General features: G+C 42.5%; 1 protein-coding gene across 2 annotated transcripts in view; it reads right to left on the reverse strand.

Moving 5' to 3' along the window:
- Window positions 1-794: 794 nt before the first annotated feature.
- The window catches only part of hivep3a (HIVEP zinc finger 3a), a 44,260-nt gene continuing 24,435 nt past the window's right edge, over window positions 795-20,619 (reverse strand). For both annotated transcript variants that reach the window (XM_022215244.2, XM_022215243.2), the window contains exons 2-6: window positions 13,510-17,754; window positions 12,985-13,184; window positions 8,004-8,155; window positions 4,778-5,367; window positions 795-2,137 (exon numbers count right to left, since the gene is read on the reverse strand). In XM_022215244.2, the coding sequence (XP_022070936.1) occupies window positions 1,601-2,137; window positions 4,778-5,367; window positions 8,004-8,155; window positions 12,985-13,184; window positions 13,510-17,373 (5,343 nt within the window). In that variant the 5' untranslated portion in view covers window positions 17,374-17,754 and the 3' untranslated portion in view covers window positions 795-1,600. The remainder of the gene's footprint in view (window positions 2,138-4,777; window positions 5,368-8,003; window positions 8,156-12,984; window positions 13,185-13,509; window positions 17,755-20,619) is intronic.

Here is a 20,619-nt window from a genome sequence, read left to right on the forward strand (position 1 = left end):
TCAATCTGAGTGTGTTCTGTGGATTGTTCCCAATAACAGGATCTCAGGTTGGAATTATGTGACTTTTGAGTGAGTGACTTCATACACTGATAATCCACCTAAGAATGGATAAGATGCAGGGTTTTTTGGTTTTGTTTTTAGAAACTTGTGCACTTTATGACTTGGATTACAACACTTGATTTCTATAAATGACATGACAGCCTCTATACGGTAAAAACATGCTCTTTAGACTGTCTGTCTGCCACTTTCTGTGTTTCTAATTAGTAGCTCTCTGATTTTTCTGTTTCCTTACTGTGAAAATATTTCCAAGTGGCTGCAGGAATGGGCAGAGCCAGATTAACCTCCTGGGGAGCCTCTACTGACCTCCGCTATGCCTGGCATTTTTATTATTTAAACCAGAAACCAGCCACCACTTCTGGTGCTGAAACGAGAAGGCAAGTAGAGCTGTTAACTGACAGATGATAAATGACTTTCAATGTATTGCTCGCGAAATAGTCTTATGATTTTAGACAAGAAAATGCTGCTAAAATCGTTAATGCCAGCTTCTATAATGTGAATATTTCTTTGCTTCTCAGTTGTCTATGATAGTAAATCCAATCTTAGAGGTTTTACAGAATTCATATTCATATTTTAAGGTTTTTTTCTTGTAATTTAGGCACCCTGGCCCACTAATTACAAATAAACTGCATTCCAGATCGATTTCAGGAAGCCATTGATTTTCATTCATTTCTATGCATTAGAGAATGTTCCTTTGGAGACACAGAATAAACTCAAAAACCACACGCGCACTACAGTTTTAATATAAATCTGTAAAAATGAGAAGTTTAATGGTAAACATGAAAATGACAGTGATTGTATCATTTAGAAAAGCAACAACACAAAAATACATGTATCTGTTTATGAAAAAAAAACTGCACCGTAGCTACCATGTCATGTGAAACAGGTTTCCACTGGATATCAAATCGTTTGTCAGTGCACTCCAAATGTCTCGATCCGATGCTTCATTTCCTAAAGATGTTAGAAAAAAGGAGCTGATCGTAACCCTGCTTCTTTTAACACAAAGACGACAACAAAAATCTGACAAATAATAATAATAATAATAATAATAATAATAATCACAGCCTTTAAGAATGACATTTCAAACCACAATGTTGACATAAAATTGCACTTCAAAATACTGGTCAGGGTGAATAAATATTTGTGGTACCTTTCTATATCCATTTTGGTAATACAGTACATTAACACAGCAATAGTATATTAGAGCTGTCGACGGGGTTAATAGGGAAATTGATTAAAACTTTGTCTATTTTCATTCCAGCTGCTTTTGCATATAGTACAGAATTTGCATAATAGCACATAAATAAATAAACACCGATGACATCAAACAAGAGGGTAAAAAAGATTTACAAAACATACTGCATATCTAACATAGTGTCTATATATATTATTCATATAATTACATAACAGCGTCATTCAGAAGCGGTGCTCAAGTGCTCTTGCCTTTTTGTCGTCCGACTCTGAACCAGAGTGTGGTGTAAGTGTCTCACCCACAGACTGGTCCTCAGTCTTTTTGCACTGTCCCTTCGGACTCTGCCTCCGATCAGAGCTGCGTCTGGGAGGAAGGAGCCTTTTTTTGGCCTTGGGTGGTCTCGGGGTAAACTCGCCTCTCGGTAACAGGTGCATCTCTGCTCACCTCTGCGTGCCTCGTCTCTGTCCCGGGACTCGATGGTTGCTGGACGCCGAAGCATCCTTGGCTCTTTCTGTGTAATCGAGCACCCACAGGCATTTGCCCCGATGCCCCGGGGTGCGGCGGGCTGGCTTGGCTGCTGGGCAACGTCTCTTTGAGAGTGTCCCACCGCTGCGGCAGAGCGAGTCTTCCCTTCGGAGCGTCGCTCGGTCTCCTGGACGCCCCCGTCCCTGTGGGGTTAGCTGGGGCTGCTGCGGGGCTGCTCACCAGCTTGTACATAGGGAGTGGGGACCTGGGCTGGATCATGTGAATCCCCCCAATCGGGATCAGGAGGTTCGGGGCCCTGCTCGGCTGCTGTGAGTGCAGAGGGAGGTGGCTCAGGAGGTTGTGGGCTCCACGAGGCCGTTGGGGGTGTGGGGTGACGTGGGTCAGACCGACCTCAGCCACAGACTGCAACAACAACATGAAATGAAACATGAGTGATTCTGCTGGCCAGACTTAGGTCACACAGTCAGTAAGATTTTAGTGGCCAGAACTGTTGATGGGGTAGATCAATAGCAATGACTCAGCGATTACTTGGTTTTGATGCTGAGAAACCTTTTAAAAGCTAAATTCTGATGAGCTGCTTTGAGTTAGTTACCAGTGGTAAAGACATTTCAACACTACTGCAATATTATCAAGAAGATTTAACACACTGATGTGTTAATCTTTACTAGATGTTTCCCTTCAGTGTCTGTCTGATTAGCTAGTAGCTGTCTTGAAAGTGAGACGTGAGCAGCTAGTGAACACTGCTTCAGTCCACTCCAACTCTAAGCAATGTTTGGTGTCTTTGTTACCAGAAGCTGCTGTTCGGTTCGGTTCGGTTCGTTTAGTTTCATTTCTTTTCCTTTCCTTTTCTATAGGGAACTGAAAATGTTGTCATTTTAACAACGTTAAATTACTCCTTTCGAGCACAGAGAAATCATTACAGACATGGCTGAACTGTAACTGTATATGAAAGACAAGTTGTAGTGCCTTTAACCTGCATTCTTTCTAACGGTCAGCAGGGGGACGACTCCTCGGGTTAAAAAGGAATTGTAAAGAAGTTTGCCAAAACAACAAATTATATCTTGATTTACTACCTCACCAAACATTTTTCTAACAAGTTTAGAATCTCAGTTGCTGGGTTCAAGACTTCCTAAATTCAGCATGATGTTCATTTAGTAAATTATGGCCCCACTGATGATGCAATATGAACACCAAAGCAGGGTATGTTTTAGGGTGGGGCTACCTTGTGACAGACAGGTAGTTACTATATCATGGTGCATAGTGTCACCACTCAGATGGACCAATTGTTTCTCATGTCCAGTTTCAAAAGACTAAGATGGTGCTGCCAAATGTGCTGTTCAGTCCGCAAACATTTTGTTATGAAAAAGATTGATATGAACACATCTACAAGGATGCGGATATATCAATAATAAGCTAATGTGGGCTGGAACCAGCCTGCACGATTTATTCATTTATCACTAGTGTGATCTTTGCTGCAAACTACACTTATAAGAAACTTGAATTACTTGCAAAATATTGTATACGTATCTACAATTTCTAATAAAGAAATAACGTATTTTTTGAACATACATCTTCACTCTTATATTCACTTGTTGTCATAGTTACAGTGACACCATGCCACTATCTTGCAGTAATACAGAAATCTTTAACAAATTCGGGGATCCAGACTATAAGCCGCATCACTGCCAGAATCTAATCACTTGGTACTTGTGTCATTTCTGACTTTCCCTTAAAAATTTATCCAAATCCGTTTGTCTGCTTTTGAGTAATATTGTGCACAGACAGACAGACAGACAGACAGACAGACAGATTCGCATAGGCCGATTGTCACATAACTCAGCCATGCTCCTTGGCGGAGTAAAAATAAAAAATATAAGATTCAAATTCATTGAAACTAGCACAGTTTGTTCAAACTAATTCAAAAGCAATACCTTTATTTGTTTGCTTTTTACCAGCCTTTTGTCATCTACAGAGAACCCAAAATATTTCCACATTTCCTGCTTCAGTATTGTGATTTTAAGATTGATGTTTGCTAATGTTCTTCTTTTTTTTTTGTTTGGTTGGTTGGTTTACTGATTGGCCAGTGGGGCAGCAGCAGGTCAAACTGAGAGTGATTCTTAAAAATCTACTGGTTCACAACAGAAACTACTTCCAACGCTCTGATGCGCTCACAGCCTGGAAATGCTGGACATAAACAGGTCATTACAGCAGGAATATACAGCAGTGACAGCTCTCACAGACTCTACAGAAGCTTGTAGAGGTCCGTATCAAATACGAAATACACCCACTTTACAGATGCAGCTAACGTGACCACACATGTGAGAAACAGCCTAATAGAGAATGTGAATTAGTATCAACTCCTATGAGACCTATATTAGTGTGAGGAGGAAGTGGTGAGGTTACACCATAACACAGCCACAAGTCTGGAGTAGACATGTTTTTTTTTTCAATTTTATTAGGGGGAGCGAAGATATTCACCCATGTTGTTTTCGCCGTTGACATGTGGTTCCAATCTATGGTATTTAACGATCGGCCTGCTTCTCATTTTATCAGCGGCTGCCCAGGGAAAACATGTTGTGTCTATTTGGGAGCTCTCCTACATTATTTTAAGGTTGGGAGCTGTAGGCTTGGTTTGACTGATATAAAACAAGAGAGTTGCCTTTCCTTCCTTTTCCAATAAATATGCGACTTTAAAATAACCTCGTATGTACCAGCCTATCTATATTTGTTCTAGATGTTGACATACTGGGATTTAACTGAGCCACACAAGATTGGCTTTGTGCACCAAAAGCTGATTTATTTAAAACTGTAGGCTGAACTAACAGAGTTGGATCAAGTCACAGGTGAGCGACGACTGTGGTTTGAACAAAAGCCATGATTTAACCAGCGGTAAATATACACACGACAAAAACAGCAAAATTCTGAAAGTCAATGAAACAAACAATGGCTGGGTTAGATTAGATAAAGAGGACTAATTGAGGTGATGCAAACAAATGTTATATCATCATGTTGTTTTTTGCAGCAAAAGCTGAGGTGACTCACCAGTCTTGCTGTTGATGGTTGGCCCCTTGGATGAAGAGTCTGAGCAGAGTTGTCTGCCAGGGACCCTGGAGGCCCAGAAGAGTCCGTTCCCTGGGACTGGAGTATAACAGGGGAGAGGCCTCTAACAGGGGAGACTGGCCTCTGTGGGGCGGTGGAGACATGACAACTGGATGGAGAGAGGGATGATGAAGTAGGAGTGGGGGAGTGGCGAGGCCTGGGTGATGGGCTACAAGGTGGAGACAGCTCCCTTTGTGGAGTTACGGTATGAGTACTTGGAGAACGGGAGCCTCCAGAGGACACTGATGCTGAAGCGTCGAGGCGTCTGCGGGCGAACAGGGCCCTCCTGGCGCTGGCCGAGCCCCTGTGGGTAGAATCTTTGGGGGTAGCTGGGAGGGATGGGCTGTGTTCAGGCTCCATTGGCTGGCCTCCTGGATGAGCTTTCTCCTTGTCAGATCTCTCAACCACAGTGGACCTGCTGGTTTCTTTACGTCTGTCATCTTTGTCCTTTACATCGTTATGATCTCCACCCTGAACAGAGCATTGATGATGTTTTTGTTGGTCTGGGTGAATGGATTGGTGTTCGCAGATTCCTAAGACAGAAAAAAAAATTCTTGTTAACACATTTGGCTTGTTTAGCCTTCTAGGCATTTTCTTTCACCACCTTTATCACTTACAGATGCAGCAACTAATGTCGATTGGCTCATAGTAACAGCACATGTTAGGGTCTGTGCTAAGCAAACTGTGGATTCTTGTAGTGAATGGGTTGAATGTGGAAGAAATGGGCAGTTTAATGATCTGACTGACTTTGACAAGGGCCAAATGGTCATGGTCAAAAAGAATTATGAGGTCAGCAGTGGTGGTGGCACATCAAAGGTCCAACAGTGTATGAGGCAAAAGTGATCACGATATTTTGGCACAATAGTGTACCCAAATAAATTGAATAAGTTAATGTTATCTTCATTGAAAAAAATTTTTTTTTCTTCAAAAATAAGGACATTTCTAAGTGACCCCAAACTTTTGAACTGTAGTGCATGCAGGCTTCAAACTTAAAACCCTTTTTTCTCAACTTTTCTGTTTCTGTAATTGGTGCTCTCTGCCTTTGTAGGGCAGATATGGTTACACATATCAGGTTAAAAATACAATTGTTCGTGCAAAGTTAGGTTCTAATTAGACTACAGTGGCATTACTGTGTGTTGCAGCAGCTCAATATGAGCTCTGATGCTCAATCACCATGATACTGCATGTTATTCAGTAAATACTAATATTTTAACTTCTTACAAATGATCACTAAACCAGTGACTTTGCTTTGCTGACCTGCAAACTAAATTGTCAATGTGAATTTAAACTTCTCAACAAAATAGGTAATACACAATAAAATTGGTACTCACCACAGAGTTTGGAATAATTTGCTTTCCTACATCATATTAATATATAATAGAAAGTGACTGAATATCCGTACTGTGTGCAACAGTGTCACTGACTCTTCGAGTCTTTGTAGCGATTCTGTGTTTTGGATGGTGAAATATATTAGCACATGTTCTGAACGGCCAAAAACGGGTATCATGGTGAGATCACACTGTTATAAACACAACACAAACACATTCTGAGTAGTCACCATAACAATGAGAATGCTGCAGGAGAAAGTCTCTCATGCTGTTCCAGATCTGTCACTACTTCATATTCATATTTAACAGGCCAGGTGGAGGTGCAAGGTGATGCAAGGAGCAGATGCCGATTTACACAGTGTGATGCAACCACATTTCTGGTGTAGACATGAAGTTGCTAAAACGCGTACATTTGTGTGGTAGTTCATTTATAAGCTCCAAGGTGAAACACAACACGTCTTGTGTCAATGCTCAGACATAAGGAGATATAAGTCCCATATAGACAAAATATCACAACAACAAAATATCAGTGCAAGAGAATACAAAATAGTTTTGTTTAGCTGATATTTCATGTGCTAAAAGGGTAAGGTGGCTCTTACTTTCACATGCAGTCGCACATGCTAGCTTGGACATGTGATTGTAGCAAGTGGTTGCAGCAAAATGTTGTAAAATAGCACACACACAAGTTATACTGGGTAGAATTCAGAGTTAAATCAGAGCTGCTGAATAGAGACAGCTATCTCTTCTATCCTCAACAAGTCTGAGCTCAACGACAGACTGAACTGGAATGGTACAAGTCCACTGAATCTATTGTTTCAAAGCCTCCCATTTATTGTCGGTGAAAGCAGCTGAGCAATCCATTCTGGTAATGTTGCGATGCGTGTCACAAGATGAGGCATCACATTGTTGACTCCCCATCTGCATAAAGTTAAGGTCTGGGCTATTTTATGCAAATCAGGGGAGGCTAGCTTAAAATTGATGCCTCTGGAAATTCTGGACAAACTTTTAAAATAAATGTTGACCTAAAACAAACACAGATTCACAAAATGCGTTACTTATTTCTCATCTATGTGTGTCATAAAACACATTGCTGTACTGCTTTCACAATACAAGTGAAAGTTTCCAAAGAGCCACCATGTTGGTCCAGTTTAAAATCCAGGAGCAGACAGCGGACAAGTAAAGTGTTCGTCCAATCAGATGTAGCTAATGTTTGCAAAATCGGAACAAAATGAGAGCACAGGACATGAAATTGCCAAAGCAGCTGTATGTGAAACTAAGACTTAAAGTTTCATTTTAGTTGGACAACATTTATAAATATTTTGAATCAAAATGCCCAGAACCAGTGCCTATCACTGCATTTGACACACAAATTGAAGCGCTTTACTAAGCCCTAGTCTTTGTTTGAATGTTCTGTCCACATCCGCATCTGCCAGGGTATGCGCAAAACAAATTTCGTCATCCACTTAAGTCCACAAGGGTCCACGAGTATTCACTTGGATTGTCCCATTCAGCCCAAAATTTGTAACTGCTAGGATTGTCCGCATTGAAAGCATGAATACGGCCTATGTGCCAGGAAGACAAGTGCTGCTTAAAACAGATGTTTGGTATGAGAAGAGACTGTTCAAGGAGAGAATACAAGTTTTTGCTTCTTGCGAGTTATTCAGCTGTCTTGCATATACACTGGATTAATTGTAAAAACGCTCATGTGCCTGAAGTGTATATTATCTAGATCTCAGGTGTTCAGTGAGGCTCCCTGGAAGCACAAAAGAGCAGCTCACAGTGGATGCACAGTGAACGTACACATTAGGAAAAAACAAGAATGTTTCGTGGACTATTCTTACCTTTAGCTTTGAAAGTGCTGTTACAGCGATTACAGTTATATGGTGGTGATTCTGTGGAAAGCACACCAGTACTCTTGCAGTGGGATCCAGCATCCTCACTTTGACACTTCCTTCCACCTCCGCTGTGCATTACGCCATACTTCTTTTCTGATCTGTAGGTGTGAAGAGAGCAAGAGGTTTCAGTTTGGTCCTCAGAGCATTTCCCTGTCAGTTGTCTATTGATGCTGCTCCTCTCAGAATGATAGTAGCGATCAATATGAGTGTAACAGGAGCTGACAGACGAGCTATGGGCTCTTCAGCACCTGTAAGGAGCTTTTTTAGTGCCTGTATTTATCCAGTGGAAGTGTGCTATCTGTTTGGCCTTTACTACACAGGGAGCTCACACTGTGGCAGCTGGGCTCAGGGTCCACCCCTTCATGTACACTGAGGGTCCCTCAGCCAGGCACCCACTTCAGTTTCAACAGAGCAGCTTTCATGAGCCAAAACCAGACCCTCCCCTGCTCCCCTCGACCCCCACCCTCCCACTGCCTTAAAACCCCTTCACAGCTCACACCACCGCCGAGTCCAAACAAGAGGGAGTCTACGATGCAGCTCAAGGTCCGGGGGTTTTCTTCATGAAGCCAATAAAAACAGGCCAGAGAGGGAGGGAAACCCTGGCCCAGACCAGCTGCTGCTCCAAATAAGCATGAAAAAACACCGAAAATGAAAACACATTCCGACGACAAACAATGGTTCTGGTTATAATCTGCTGTTTTTTCTTCTATTTTCACTACGAGCTGCACGGCTGGGTAAACTCGGCAGGTATCATAAATGGTGGCTTTTGCAGTCTCAAAAACTTTCAAGTTAATGAAAGAGAAACACTTTGCCTTCATGCCTGCACTAAACTCCTACACTGTAAGGTAGAGATATACATAGGCGTTTCATGCTACGCCCATTCACACCCAAGATAGGAGTCTTGCTGCCCTTGGCGGTCCCCTGGCAAGTTGAAAAAATGGCAACATTCGACTACCTTGCTGCCCCCGTTCTGTCTTTTTGTGCCTCAGACAGACTTAACAGACGGCGAAAGGAGAGAGTGAGCGGGCGTGAGGATGACTCACTCTTTGAGGAAGGCTGCGATGAGCGTCAACATGAGTCACAACAGGGATTTGTTCACAGACACACTCTCAAACCAAAAAAAGAGACACACAGATGGCGCCTCTCTGCACTACCCCGTGTCGCATCGCTGCAGTGTTTATTTCTGATAGGTATCAAAACTACCGAGCGTGTGTGGTTTAACCTCACTGCAAACTGATCTGAGAAGATGTGTGTGTGTGTGAGTGTGTGTGTGTGCGTGCATTCTGATTAAAGTAAAATAAGAGAACTGGGGTCATAATTTCCTTACTCGTGTTTTCATCATGTATCTTTGAGTTTCAGCAAACACTGAAGTCAGTCATTGCTCCTCCTTGTTATCTGGGATTCAGTAACTTCTGCCAAATCTGAACAAAGGTTTTTCTCCATTGAGTCCACTGTTGTTCATTCAAGGAGTCTTTGGGTGTGTTGTGATGCTTATGCTATTGCCACTTACTAAAGGACAACAAGCAGGGGCTGTGTTCAAATCATGGCTTCTTTTTCAGCTCATTTTTCTGCTCTGTGATAGTTAATATCTGGTAAGACAGCATTAAGCACAAGTATTGTTGCTATGGTTACTCACATTTTTAATTTACCATTTCATACACTGAATTGCAAACTGATTTGGAAAAGTGTTTAAACTGAAGGTTAGATGCTTGTTTGAGATGTCCTTTTATACAAATTTGATCTGACACCCAATCAGAAGTTTTTTCTGCCATTTATTGTTCAAACATTTCAGTCAGATGGTGCAGATCTGACATCCAGCCATCAGTTTGTTACTAAAAAACACCTATAGTAGCTTAATAGCCTAATTAACCTTTGCTAGGCCCGACAGGATAAAAAAAAAGTCAATATCAGACCTGATTCTGCCACAGATTTTAACCCATGGTAAAGACTTGCAACCATTTGCTGAGTCAAGTGGTACCCAAAGTAAGGGTTGAGACCCCACAGAGGGTCAAGAAACATTAAGTTGGAGTCAAAAAATAATTCCTCGAAAATAAATAAATGTAAAAATGACTACAGTTTGCATATTTTAGGCATAATGTTTACTAAAGGTAAACAAAAATGAGACTGCTGCTATTATTTACCAGCCTTGCTTCTGCAATATGTTTTATGCATTTTGAAGTATTGCATTAGAAAAACAAGAAAAGCACTCAGAGAGCGTAGTTCTCCGCCAAGGCTGTTCAGTAGTTGTAAAATTTCTGACAAATGTGTCCTGATAAGTTTGCAGCAGTGGATTTGTAGTAGGATCATGTGATCGTCAGCAGGCAGCTGATGTAGCGTTCACTTGTCATAGTTACAGTGATGCCGTGCCGCGATCTCGCAATACAGAAATCCTTAATAAATGTGTGGATCCAGACTATAAGCCACATCACTGCCAAAATCTAATTAGGTGGTCCTTGTGTCATTTTTGACTTTGCCTGAAAATTTCATCCAATTCTGTTCTTTTGTTTTTGAGTAATGTTGTGCACAGACGCAAGGACAGATTAACAGACAAACATGCACCGATCGTCACATAACTCCGCCCCATTCCTTGGCAAAGTAATAAGTTGAGGGAAGTGGGAATTTCTCCAATTTTGCAAAAGAGTTTACACATTAGCTTCATGTTTTTTCACTTTGATGAAATGTTAATGCACATAATATGAGACTACTGTTTTCGAATAAGAAATGTAAACATCAGATCTGAAGCCATATGGCCAATGCGCTCCCACATCTTTCATTGTCATCATCTCTGGATAAAACATGGCCAATTCCGGCTGACATAAAAAAAAACTAATTACACCTTGTTGAATTGCAAACAGTTCCTTAAAAATTCTCTCCTTTTTTTCTCGCAGATGAACAAGTTTTGTCCACATCATCTTCTTCAAAGTTTTTTAGCAGTGGGCAAACAACTTGCTTCGTTCCTGGAATTCTCCTCTATTACAGCCATGTGTAACACAGCTTAAATTGCCACCTCATGATGACATTTCACAGCCTAGTTTATTAGCTCCAAAGAAGCCAGTGGAAACAAACCTAATGCCTTTTCCCCAAAAAAGTTTGCTTCATATTTGATGACAGTTACGTAGAAACATTGCTTCTGTATGTTTGCTCAGTAGTACAGTTTATACAACTATATTAATTTGGCTGATGTATTCTGCTAGTAACTAATGTTATATTACAATGAAAGAGTCTTTGGCATCATTTTTCTTTTCAGGGAATAAAAGTTTGGAAACCCCCAAATGAGTCAGTCAATATAAATCTGTAAGCAATTTTACATTTGACATTTCAAACAATTTGATAGCTGCAGGTTCTCAAATGTAAGAGTTTGTTAGTTTATTATGTCTATGTTATTTCAGGGAATTTTAAAGTAAAGATTTCAGTGACGCCATATTTTCTATAATATCTCTGCAACCGATATATGTTGCAACTTACTTTAAAAAAAGTCCTGAAACACACCATTCAGTTGTTCCACGGAGCCTTCAGCCTAATATTCACCCAGAGGCTCAATAATCCATTATGCTATTTTTGTACAGTGCTATAAAATATTAAAAGTGATCATTTGATCTTATATGTACCTACTTATCTAATGCAGAGCCATGCAAGCCTCTCTTTACTGTTTTGGTGAATGAGATTGTTGGCAGTGATGTTGACTCTCCTCTCCAGTCACAAGCTGTGTTATTAGATGGTGAACTGTGCGAAAAGCACTGCACCAGTGAAGGCTGCAAAATGGCACATTGCCAATTTACACATGTGATTTGAGAGATCTTTTCTGTGTCCAAAGCATTTAGAGATGGACTGAAGCATGAAAGAAGAAATAATGTGTCAAGTTAGCGTACTGCACGATGTTAAGATTGGTTTCTTTGCTCACTTGGCAAAGTGACACCAGTGAAAACACAGCAAGAAACAATATTTTAGCTTATTTTAATGACAAATTGAAATTGTTTTGTTGTATTAGTGTAATAAAGACATTATGATTAGATTGCCTAAATTATATGTAGTTTTTCACCTGATGTCTGGGGTTCTAAATGTGGAAGCAATTAGCTGCTGTAAAAATACAAACATTGCTATGATTGTCAGTGTAATAGTCTTTTTTTCACCTGTTTTTCACCTGAGACCTGGGTTAGGGGGTACAAATGGGCTACAAATGTGAAGACAGGCTTTGCACATAGTCGTTTGTTTTGGAAGTTGAATGAAACATTGAAATGTATTGTTACCTTGTCTTTTGACTTTTTGGTTTTCTAACTTTTAAAAATGCAGTCAATTACTTGCTTATGCCTTACAGTACTGAGTTCACACACAATTTTAATGTTTAAAGAGAGTTTAGGACACAGTGAAGGGAAAAAAAAGGCTTAGAGGGTTAAAAAGGCATTACACCTACTGGACTAAACCTCCTGGGCAGATACTCAATCCTTAGTGAAAGGACATGCCTGCCAAGCTAACAACAAATTAACACATTTTCAAATCTTTTGTTCCATGTCCTTTTAGCATATTCTTATTTGCCATGCAGGTTTTATTCATGCCATGTATGAACACACATCTATATTTTATAATTATTCCTTTGGTGTCAGTGTGACACTAACACACAAAATGTACTGCTGGTCCATGTGAATGGCTGGTGTAAATGAATCTCTGCTGGAGCGGAGGAAGCTAGGTAGTTTCCTGGCTTCAGCCCCTCAACAGACGGGCTCTGTTGGTGCAGACAGCCAACCCTTGGCCCCTCCAACATGGTGGACAGACAACAGTTTCCAGAACATACCACAGTATGTGACGCACACTTTTAAGCACTGTAATTAATGAGTTACATCGTGACAAAGGCAATATGTCACTAGTAAACCAGATATAATTAGCTAATTTCTGCTTCCGCAGGGCTGAGCTGTCAGAAGGTTACACTCACCCGCTCTCAGATATCCAGACTTCAGGAGGTTGTTTATTTCTAGAGCAAAAGTGGACTTTCTCCTCCTCCTCCTCCTCCTGCTGCTGCTGTGTCTTCTCCTCCTCCTTCTCCTCCTTTCTGTCTGACCTGTTGTGATCTGCTGACGTCTGTCCCTTCCCCGTTCCCTCATGGTCTCTGCGGTGTGTCTGGCTGTTGTAAACCTACACTCGAAAGAGACATGGGCAAATTCACCAACTCTGCTCCAGCATGCCCAGGGAGACAAAAATTGGGAATTCTCATTGAACGATACGTTTGATAGCATGTTTTAAAACACATACTTCTTTTCCTTTGCATGTTGTGGTCTTTGTAAACGTTTGCATATTGAAGTCATCAGTACACATTTTCTTTGGTCAAAGTTAGCAAACAATTTTCCTTTTCTGAGATTTTGTACTTCAGTACCTAATTGACTCACACACTTTTTATAATTACACAGTCAGCCTTACAGCTGTATTGTGAGGTGTAATCAGTGGTCAGTGTTGTAATTACCTCAGTGAGGCAGGGTCTTTTGTTGTCCTCTTGCTCCACTGACTCAGTTGTCTGGACTGACATGGGGGATATAGTGTAGATGGAGGGACTGAGCCTCTGCTTACAGTGCAGCAGAGACAGAGCTGTTTTGCTGGAGAGGCCAGGTGGGTTGGGGTCATAGCCGCTAGTAGACCACGATGAATACACTGAGGGCTTCTGTTCATCCAGAGCAGAGGGGTTTGGTTTAATGTAGTTCAAATAGCACCAGCTATTACAGGTGCTGGACAGCAGGCTGGGGAATGAAGGTCCAACATGTGAGACGGGAGAGGAAACACCTGGTAAACATGACTGACTCTCCTGCTTGAGCTCCTGATTGCACGTGTCAACTGTTGCCTTGTCAGCACATCCCACCTCCCTCTCCTCCTCTTCTTTTACCCTTTTCTGCTGCTGTTGTGACTCAGGGGGGAGCTCTATACTGTTTGAAGGAGAAAGCATACGCTTATTGCCCCCTGAGCCTGATAATCTCAGGCCATCATCGGACCATAGCTGAAGATCTGGACTCATGTTCCTGTGGTTTCTGTATTCAGCTGTTGAGATATTATGTGAGACAGCATCAACTGCCTCCTGCGGCCTGGGAGAGGTGGATTGGGACAGCGTGGTGTAAATGGCACATGCTGGGGTCAGGGTGTCTGTTTGGAGACGCACCGCTATTGCTGGAGATGTGACTGGCCTCAGCATTTCAAGACTGGAAGTGATGTGAGGGACAGAGTGCTGTTTGTGGGCGTGACTAACTCGCACTTCTGAACAGTCATCATGCTGTAAGGGGATCTCTAGCTTCAGCCCAGTGGACATGGGAAGGTAGTGGGCTCTGGCTGCTCCGGACGGTCCATGTGTAGGATATGGCTGTGGTGCTTGAGGAAGGGGCTGCTCTGTATGGATGTGTGAGGCCTCCTCCTTTACCCCGACAGATGGGTCATGAGCAGGTGGAAGTTCTGTGCTGCCCATTAGCTGAATGTTTTGATGAAGCTTCCACTGAGAGAAGATCTCTTTGCTTTGTGATCCTACTGGATTACGCAAGAATGCGTCACCTGACAAAGGAGAAGAAGAGGACCTACTGCAGTACACAGAAGTTGGGCTTGTTTGAGAGGACCTGTTGGGGCTGACACGTTCAGGACTACGGCTAGGGATGTTGCACTGCTCCTCCTCCTCTTCGTCTGGATCTCTGATAGCAGAGTGTCTAAAAAGAAGACATTTTCTTCTTTCCCTCCAGCCAACTGCCGAGCGCTCAGGGGACAGGCAACTGTAATCAAAAGATTTACTGCGGGTCTCAGCCATTAGGACGCTTGGTTGTGGGTCATGAGGGGCCTGCTCTGATGCTGATCGCCTCATCTCTCTGTGCTGATGCACCCCAGGCACCGTCAACATGTGAGGAGCTCTTGATCTCCTCAGTGGTGTTGATGTTGCTCTCTCCATATCTGGCCTATTGGGCTCTTCAAAGGATGTGGAACGACTGGATGCATATGATGCACTACTGTCCTGACTAGGGCTGCGGGGCAACGATATAGAGTCAAAACTGGATTCCCCAGAGGACTGAGCAGCCTCAGCTAGACGTAAACGCTTCTTTTTTGGAGGAAGCTTTTCAATAGGGAGCTGTGCTAGAGACGGGCTTCTCTGTGGCCACTGAAATTCATCCGGTTTCTCTGAATGTTTTGTAGTGGAGGTTGGCTCTACTGAGGTGTCTGCACTCGTGTTGGAATCTTCTGTCACAAGTATTTCTGGAACCTGTACACTGTGCTGGCGGACCAGTTTTCGGGTTGTTAGTTTTGTCAACTGCTGTTGGGGTTGTTTCTGTGGCACCAGCTGATAATCATCATGTGGTGGCGAGTTCTTTGTCACCTCCGCACTTTGATTTTCATTGCACAAAGATTCCTGTTTTTCAAATGAACTGGTATGTTGAATTACTGAACAGGTTTGCAGTGCAGGCCTTCTAGGGCCCTCATAAGCTACACTGCTTTCATCTTTACACGGTCCTGACAAGAGGGCAGGAGAGGGTAATGAAGGAGAGGAGGGGTCATCAAATTCAAAACTCTCCTCTTTCCTTCTTTTGCGCATTGTTGATGATCCTGCTCTAACTGCATGGTTAATTAGCTGTGAGCACTCCATTTGACTAACTACCACTTCATTTCTGGGATGGTGTGCTAGGCACAGACTTTGCTTGTGTTTCTTATAACCTTCCCAATCTTTGCACCCAGTGCCACAGGCCTCACACTCATATGGCTGCGGTTGACTTTGCTGATGGTCAGGCACAGTGGTTACGTCAGAGTAAAATGAATGAGAACCCTCATGTTCCTCTTTAGTAAGTTCGGCACCAAGTGGGATTTCAATAGCAGGCTGCCGTCTTAGCATCCCATAACGACGGGAAGGCTGTGTTTCAGATGGCTGCCGTTCATCAAAGGAATGACTTAGACGGAATTTGCTGGGGCCGCCACTGGAGGAGTCAAACGAACTAGCTGCAGATGGCATTGAATGACTTCTCACCAGAGGGGCGGTAGACGTTTGGCCAGCTGGCTGCTCCACATTTAAGGATGGATGATGAAATTTTTCACACGGAACTCCCATAGTGATAGACCCACTGTTTTTATAGCCCAAATCGCCAGCTTTCGGGCTATGAATAAGTGCTTCTTTTATACATGAACTCTTCTGAGACTCCCCACTGTTCTTTCTGGAGAGTGAGAATCTCCTTGGTTTTACACTGTCGATTTTACTGGTGTCCACCACTGCCTCATTGATGGTGATGAGTTTGGTGATATGGTCAATGACCTGCTTCTTGGGCACTGTGAATGAGATGCTTTTGTCCTCTTGACCAGAGGGATGCTGGTTATGTTGACGAGACATCCTCTGTAGGTGTCCCAGGCGTCCATATTTACCGAGGATGATCTCTGCATAGCTTTTGGCACTTGTGTTAGGTGGGCTGTCCTGTGATTGTTCAGTACTTTCAGAGCGAGAGAAATAGCCGGATTCTGTACTGCCTCTACTACCTAATACTAGAGATGAGGTCTTTTCATCAGAGGAGTCTTGAGGAGCGTGTTTTCCTCTACTTAGACGCAGGGCTAGTCTCTTTTTAACTGCGTAGGAGTCATTGTTTAGTCCAGTGCAGTCTTTGGCCACGTCTGTTTCACAATTTTTGATTGAAGCTACACTGCCTTGTCTGTCTGTAAGAGAAGAAGCTGATGACAGCTGTCGTGTTTCATCCTCTGACTCAGTGACTTGCTCCTCTAAAGATTTTGGCTCCCCAAGTGCCAAACCTGCCTTCACCCTGTGGGTATGTGACTTGCGGTGCTTGTACAGGTTACTCTTGGTCTTAAAAGAGAAGCCACATGGAGCACAGGGATAGGGCCTCTCACCTGTGTGGGAGCGAATATGCTTCTGTAGGACACTAGGCTTTGCACATGCACGGCCGCAGTATGTGCAAACATATTTGCCTGGCCTCTGAGGCTTACGCTCACGTTTCTGTTTTGGGGTGTCTTCCTGGGTTTCTGGTTTAGACTGGGATTGGCCCCCTGCTGTAGAAGGTAGGACTCCTGATGGCAAACTAGAAACTGCGGTGGCTTTTGTTGCTGTCGTTGCCTCATTTTTGGTGTCCAGCGACGTATCTGAGTCAATGCTCTGCCGCTGGTGCCTGAGACGTTTACGTTCAGGGTTCTGTCTTCTGGACTGTTTGGGCTGCTGTTGTGTGCCATGGGGCTTTGGGGAGCCGGTTTTCTGTTGCTGACGAGGCTGGGAGGGAGACTTGGGCTGTGGGCCTCGCTGAGGAGACTCTGGCTGACAATGTTCTTGACCTCCGGTCTGCTCCCCAGTCGTCAGGCGACTATGCAAGGCCTCCATAAAATGGAAGGACAGCCTCAGGTGGACACGTGGGATGCGTCTGCCTGAGCCAGGCTACAGAATTAAAGCCAAGTCATTAACTGAGTAAGGGGTTTAATGTAAGTGAATTCTACCAGTTTATCCACCTTGCTTGACTGTCAAGCTTCATAATTTTCACTTGCTGTATTCAAATTTTATTTCTTGACAAAAGAATGCCATCAAATGTAGAATGGTGGCATTGAAGAATGCAAGTGTGATAGGTCGTGTGCTGTGGAGGAAGTCCTCTGGCATGCTGATGTAAAGTATTCCATCATGAAGCACTCAGCCAGTCTTGCTGCCACACACTGATGCTTAGCTGGCTCAGATGAATGTCTGATTCTTCTTTCTTCTCAATATGAAGATCTGTGAAAACAAATAACTCGTTATATAGGATAGTGTATACTATTCAACTCTGAGAAACAGATGACCCCGATTCCTCTGCTTGCCAAACATGGATATTTATGTTTCATGTGTTACATAACCACTCTATGTGTCATAACATTCATCTTTCACTTTCCCCCGGCTGCTGACTATTTTAAATTAGAATGGTTTATGTAATATTTTTTCTAAAAAAAAAAATATATCAGCATGCAGTAAGTAAAAGTGATGATTCTGCTAACATTCCCCGAGAGAGGCAATATGTGCACTGACTGTGACTGGAGCATTCCAGTAACAGCATAATGGGAAATTGTCATGGTCTTCAGTGATGTCTTATCAGCCATACATTACTTATTTCAAAACCATAAACCACAATATCTTCCTGTTAGACAGCACCACGTAACATATCCTACCCACTCCTAGAAAACCAGCCAGCTCTTCCTGCTGCAAGGCACAGCAAAAACAAACAAAAAAAAGACGCTCAATGACGATTTCATCAAATTGAGACGGAAGAGCAAGATCCGTCTGGCTGAGGAGGTTAAGCAATAAAGTAAAAATTACATCAGTAATATTTTAATTAACAATCTCTTGTGGTTCTTTATCATACTGCTGTCAGGGTTTTTTTTTTATTGTCACAGTTTTCTTCTTTGTTTCAACACACATTAAGTTTTCTTTGCATGGTCGATTACATTTGGGCTAACTTATGAACTGTGGCATGTGAACATGGCCCTAATTGCAGTGTGAACACAGCAATTAGGGCCATGCCATTAATGTGTAGCTCTACCTGCTGCATTACTTCTGAATTTCACTGGATTAATGGAGATTTCAGCTCCTTTAAAGGGTCATGCCAAATGAAGGCGAGAGATGGCTGTTAGCTGTGAGTGCATACACAAGGTGACTCAGTGGAGATACTGAAGAAAATTCCCAATGTTATTTTGTGCCAGCATACTGAAACAGTAAACAAGGCATCCCACGCACTGACCAGCTGGTTTCTACACCCACATTCTGGTGGAAGACGGCTAAGCTGCTGGATATTATCCAAATTACTGATAACAGGTTGATAACCATCTTTGGTTTAACTTGTGGGAACAGTATACATGCCAGCGCTGGATAAATACGAAACCAACGCTCTCCTTCATAACAAAACAAGCATACTACAATATAGGTACAGAATCAGTGGAGAATGCTGAACACTATCAAGATCACAAGGTCGGCTGTCTCATTGTGAGATTATTAAGTGGTAAATGTGGGTCAGTCAGGTAGTGTAGCTGAACTAGAATTGGATGAGAAATGCGTAAGTAGTGTGAAGCAGGTAGACCTTCTAGGGTGGAGTCAGACTCAGTTGTCTTACTGAAAATAACTCCTCATGCTGTTCAGAGCACCAGCACACTTCACTCTGAATTACATTTCAAATGGATCACTTGCCATACAGAGCTGGCATCTAATATAAGCAACATATTTTAAATCGCGCCGCGCATCTGCTCATTCAGTCTTGTTTCGGTGTTAACTAAAATCTTCATTTACAGCTCACAGTGCAAGCGAACCTCACAGCTACCCTTTTTTTCCTTCAACCCTCTCCACACGGATCCAGTGTTCCCCCTGTCCTTGGCGCTCAGTCTCTGTGATTCTCTGTGCCTGCTCGAGGCTGTGCTAGAAAACACTCGTCTAGGTGTAATGTTCCCACTGTTAACATCAGACGGCTGTTTGTTGGAACAAATACCGGCATATTTAAATAGAATTGAATATCAGAGTCCTTCCATCGAAACAATACACCAAAAGAATGAATAAATCTCCACTTAACGGGGAACTCCACAGATTTTACACATCAGAGACTGTATATGTACTTCTGTGTGTGAAAAAGAGTTGCAACTGCAGAGGTAGCTATGCTAAAACTGCAAAATTGCTTCAAGTCATGTCAATTGTGTCCCTTTTGGTTTGGATTGAAGACTAACATCTGATGGTGTGGAGTTAAAAAAGAATGAGGTTTACCAGACCACTGTAACTCGAGGCTACATTAGATGCATCTAGGAATATACACCTAAATCTCTCACCCAACTGTCTGTAGTTAAGATGCATAGTGAGTCCATGAGTTTAAGAGTATTATAAGAGTGCAGTGCTCAATAGGTGAGATAGTCTTCTGTTTGACCTCCTTCTAAAAAATATTTCTTTCATCAGCTCTGTTCAATTTATGTATCCCAGTGAGTCACAGAACAGAAACACTTCAAGTATGTCATTATTAATGTTACAAATTACAGATTGCACATGCCGCTGCCATCAGCCCGCACAGCCGATAGAGACAAAAAAGCTGACAGATTCTAAAATGCAGCGATATACGCAACGTATGCAACATAAAAATATACTTTCATTAGCGCACCCCAGAAAAAGCTATGACAGTATGCAGTGAGACAATATGAAAAATGGTGAATGGTCACAGTGCTGAGTGGGCACACAGCTACAGTTCGAATGTGCAAAATCTTCAGGTACTGAAACTCAACATGTCGAGTTAAGTTTAAAAAAAAAACTCTCTTAAATAAATTTTGAAATGAAACGTCCATTCCCGCACACACACGGAAGGAGAATATTGTATAAATGGCTTTTTAAAAATCTTGTCAATTTCCTCTTCTCACACTAATGGGCACCCAGCGGTGGTTCCTATGGTAACGGCCCTAAACCATGTGGTAGCAGATGGAAGGAGAGCTGGAGGGCTAAATTTATCTTCCAGCATCCTCACTGACTACAGAGAGAGAGAGAGGCAGGCGAAGGTGCCTCCCTCCCAGAAGCTACTGCTTTTTGGAGAGAGAACACATCTAAAAAAAATAAAAATCAATACTTAGGGAGTCTTATATCCGT

Source organism: Acanthochromis polyacanthus, chromosome 11 (assembly GCF_021347895.1).
Source record: "Acanthochromis polyacanthus isolate Apoly-LR-REF ecotype Palm Island chromosome 11, KAUST_Apoly_ChrSc, whole genome shotgun sequence".
Classification (NCBI taxonomy): Eukaryota; Metazoa; Chordata; class Actinopteri; family Pomacentridae; genus Acanthochromis; species Acanthochromis polyacanthus.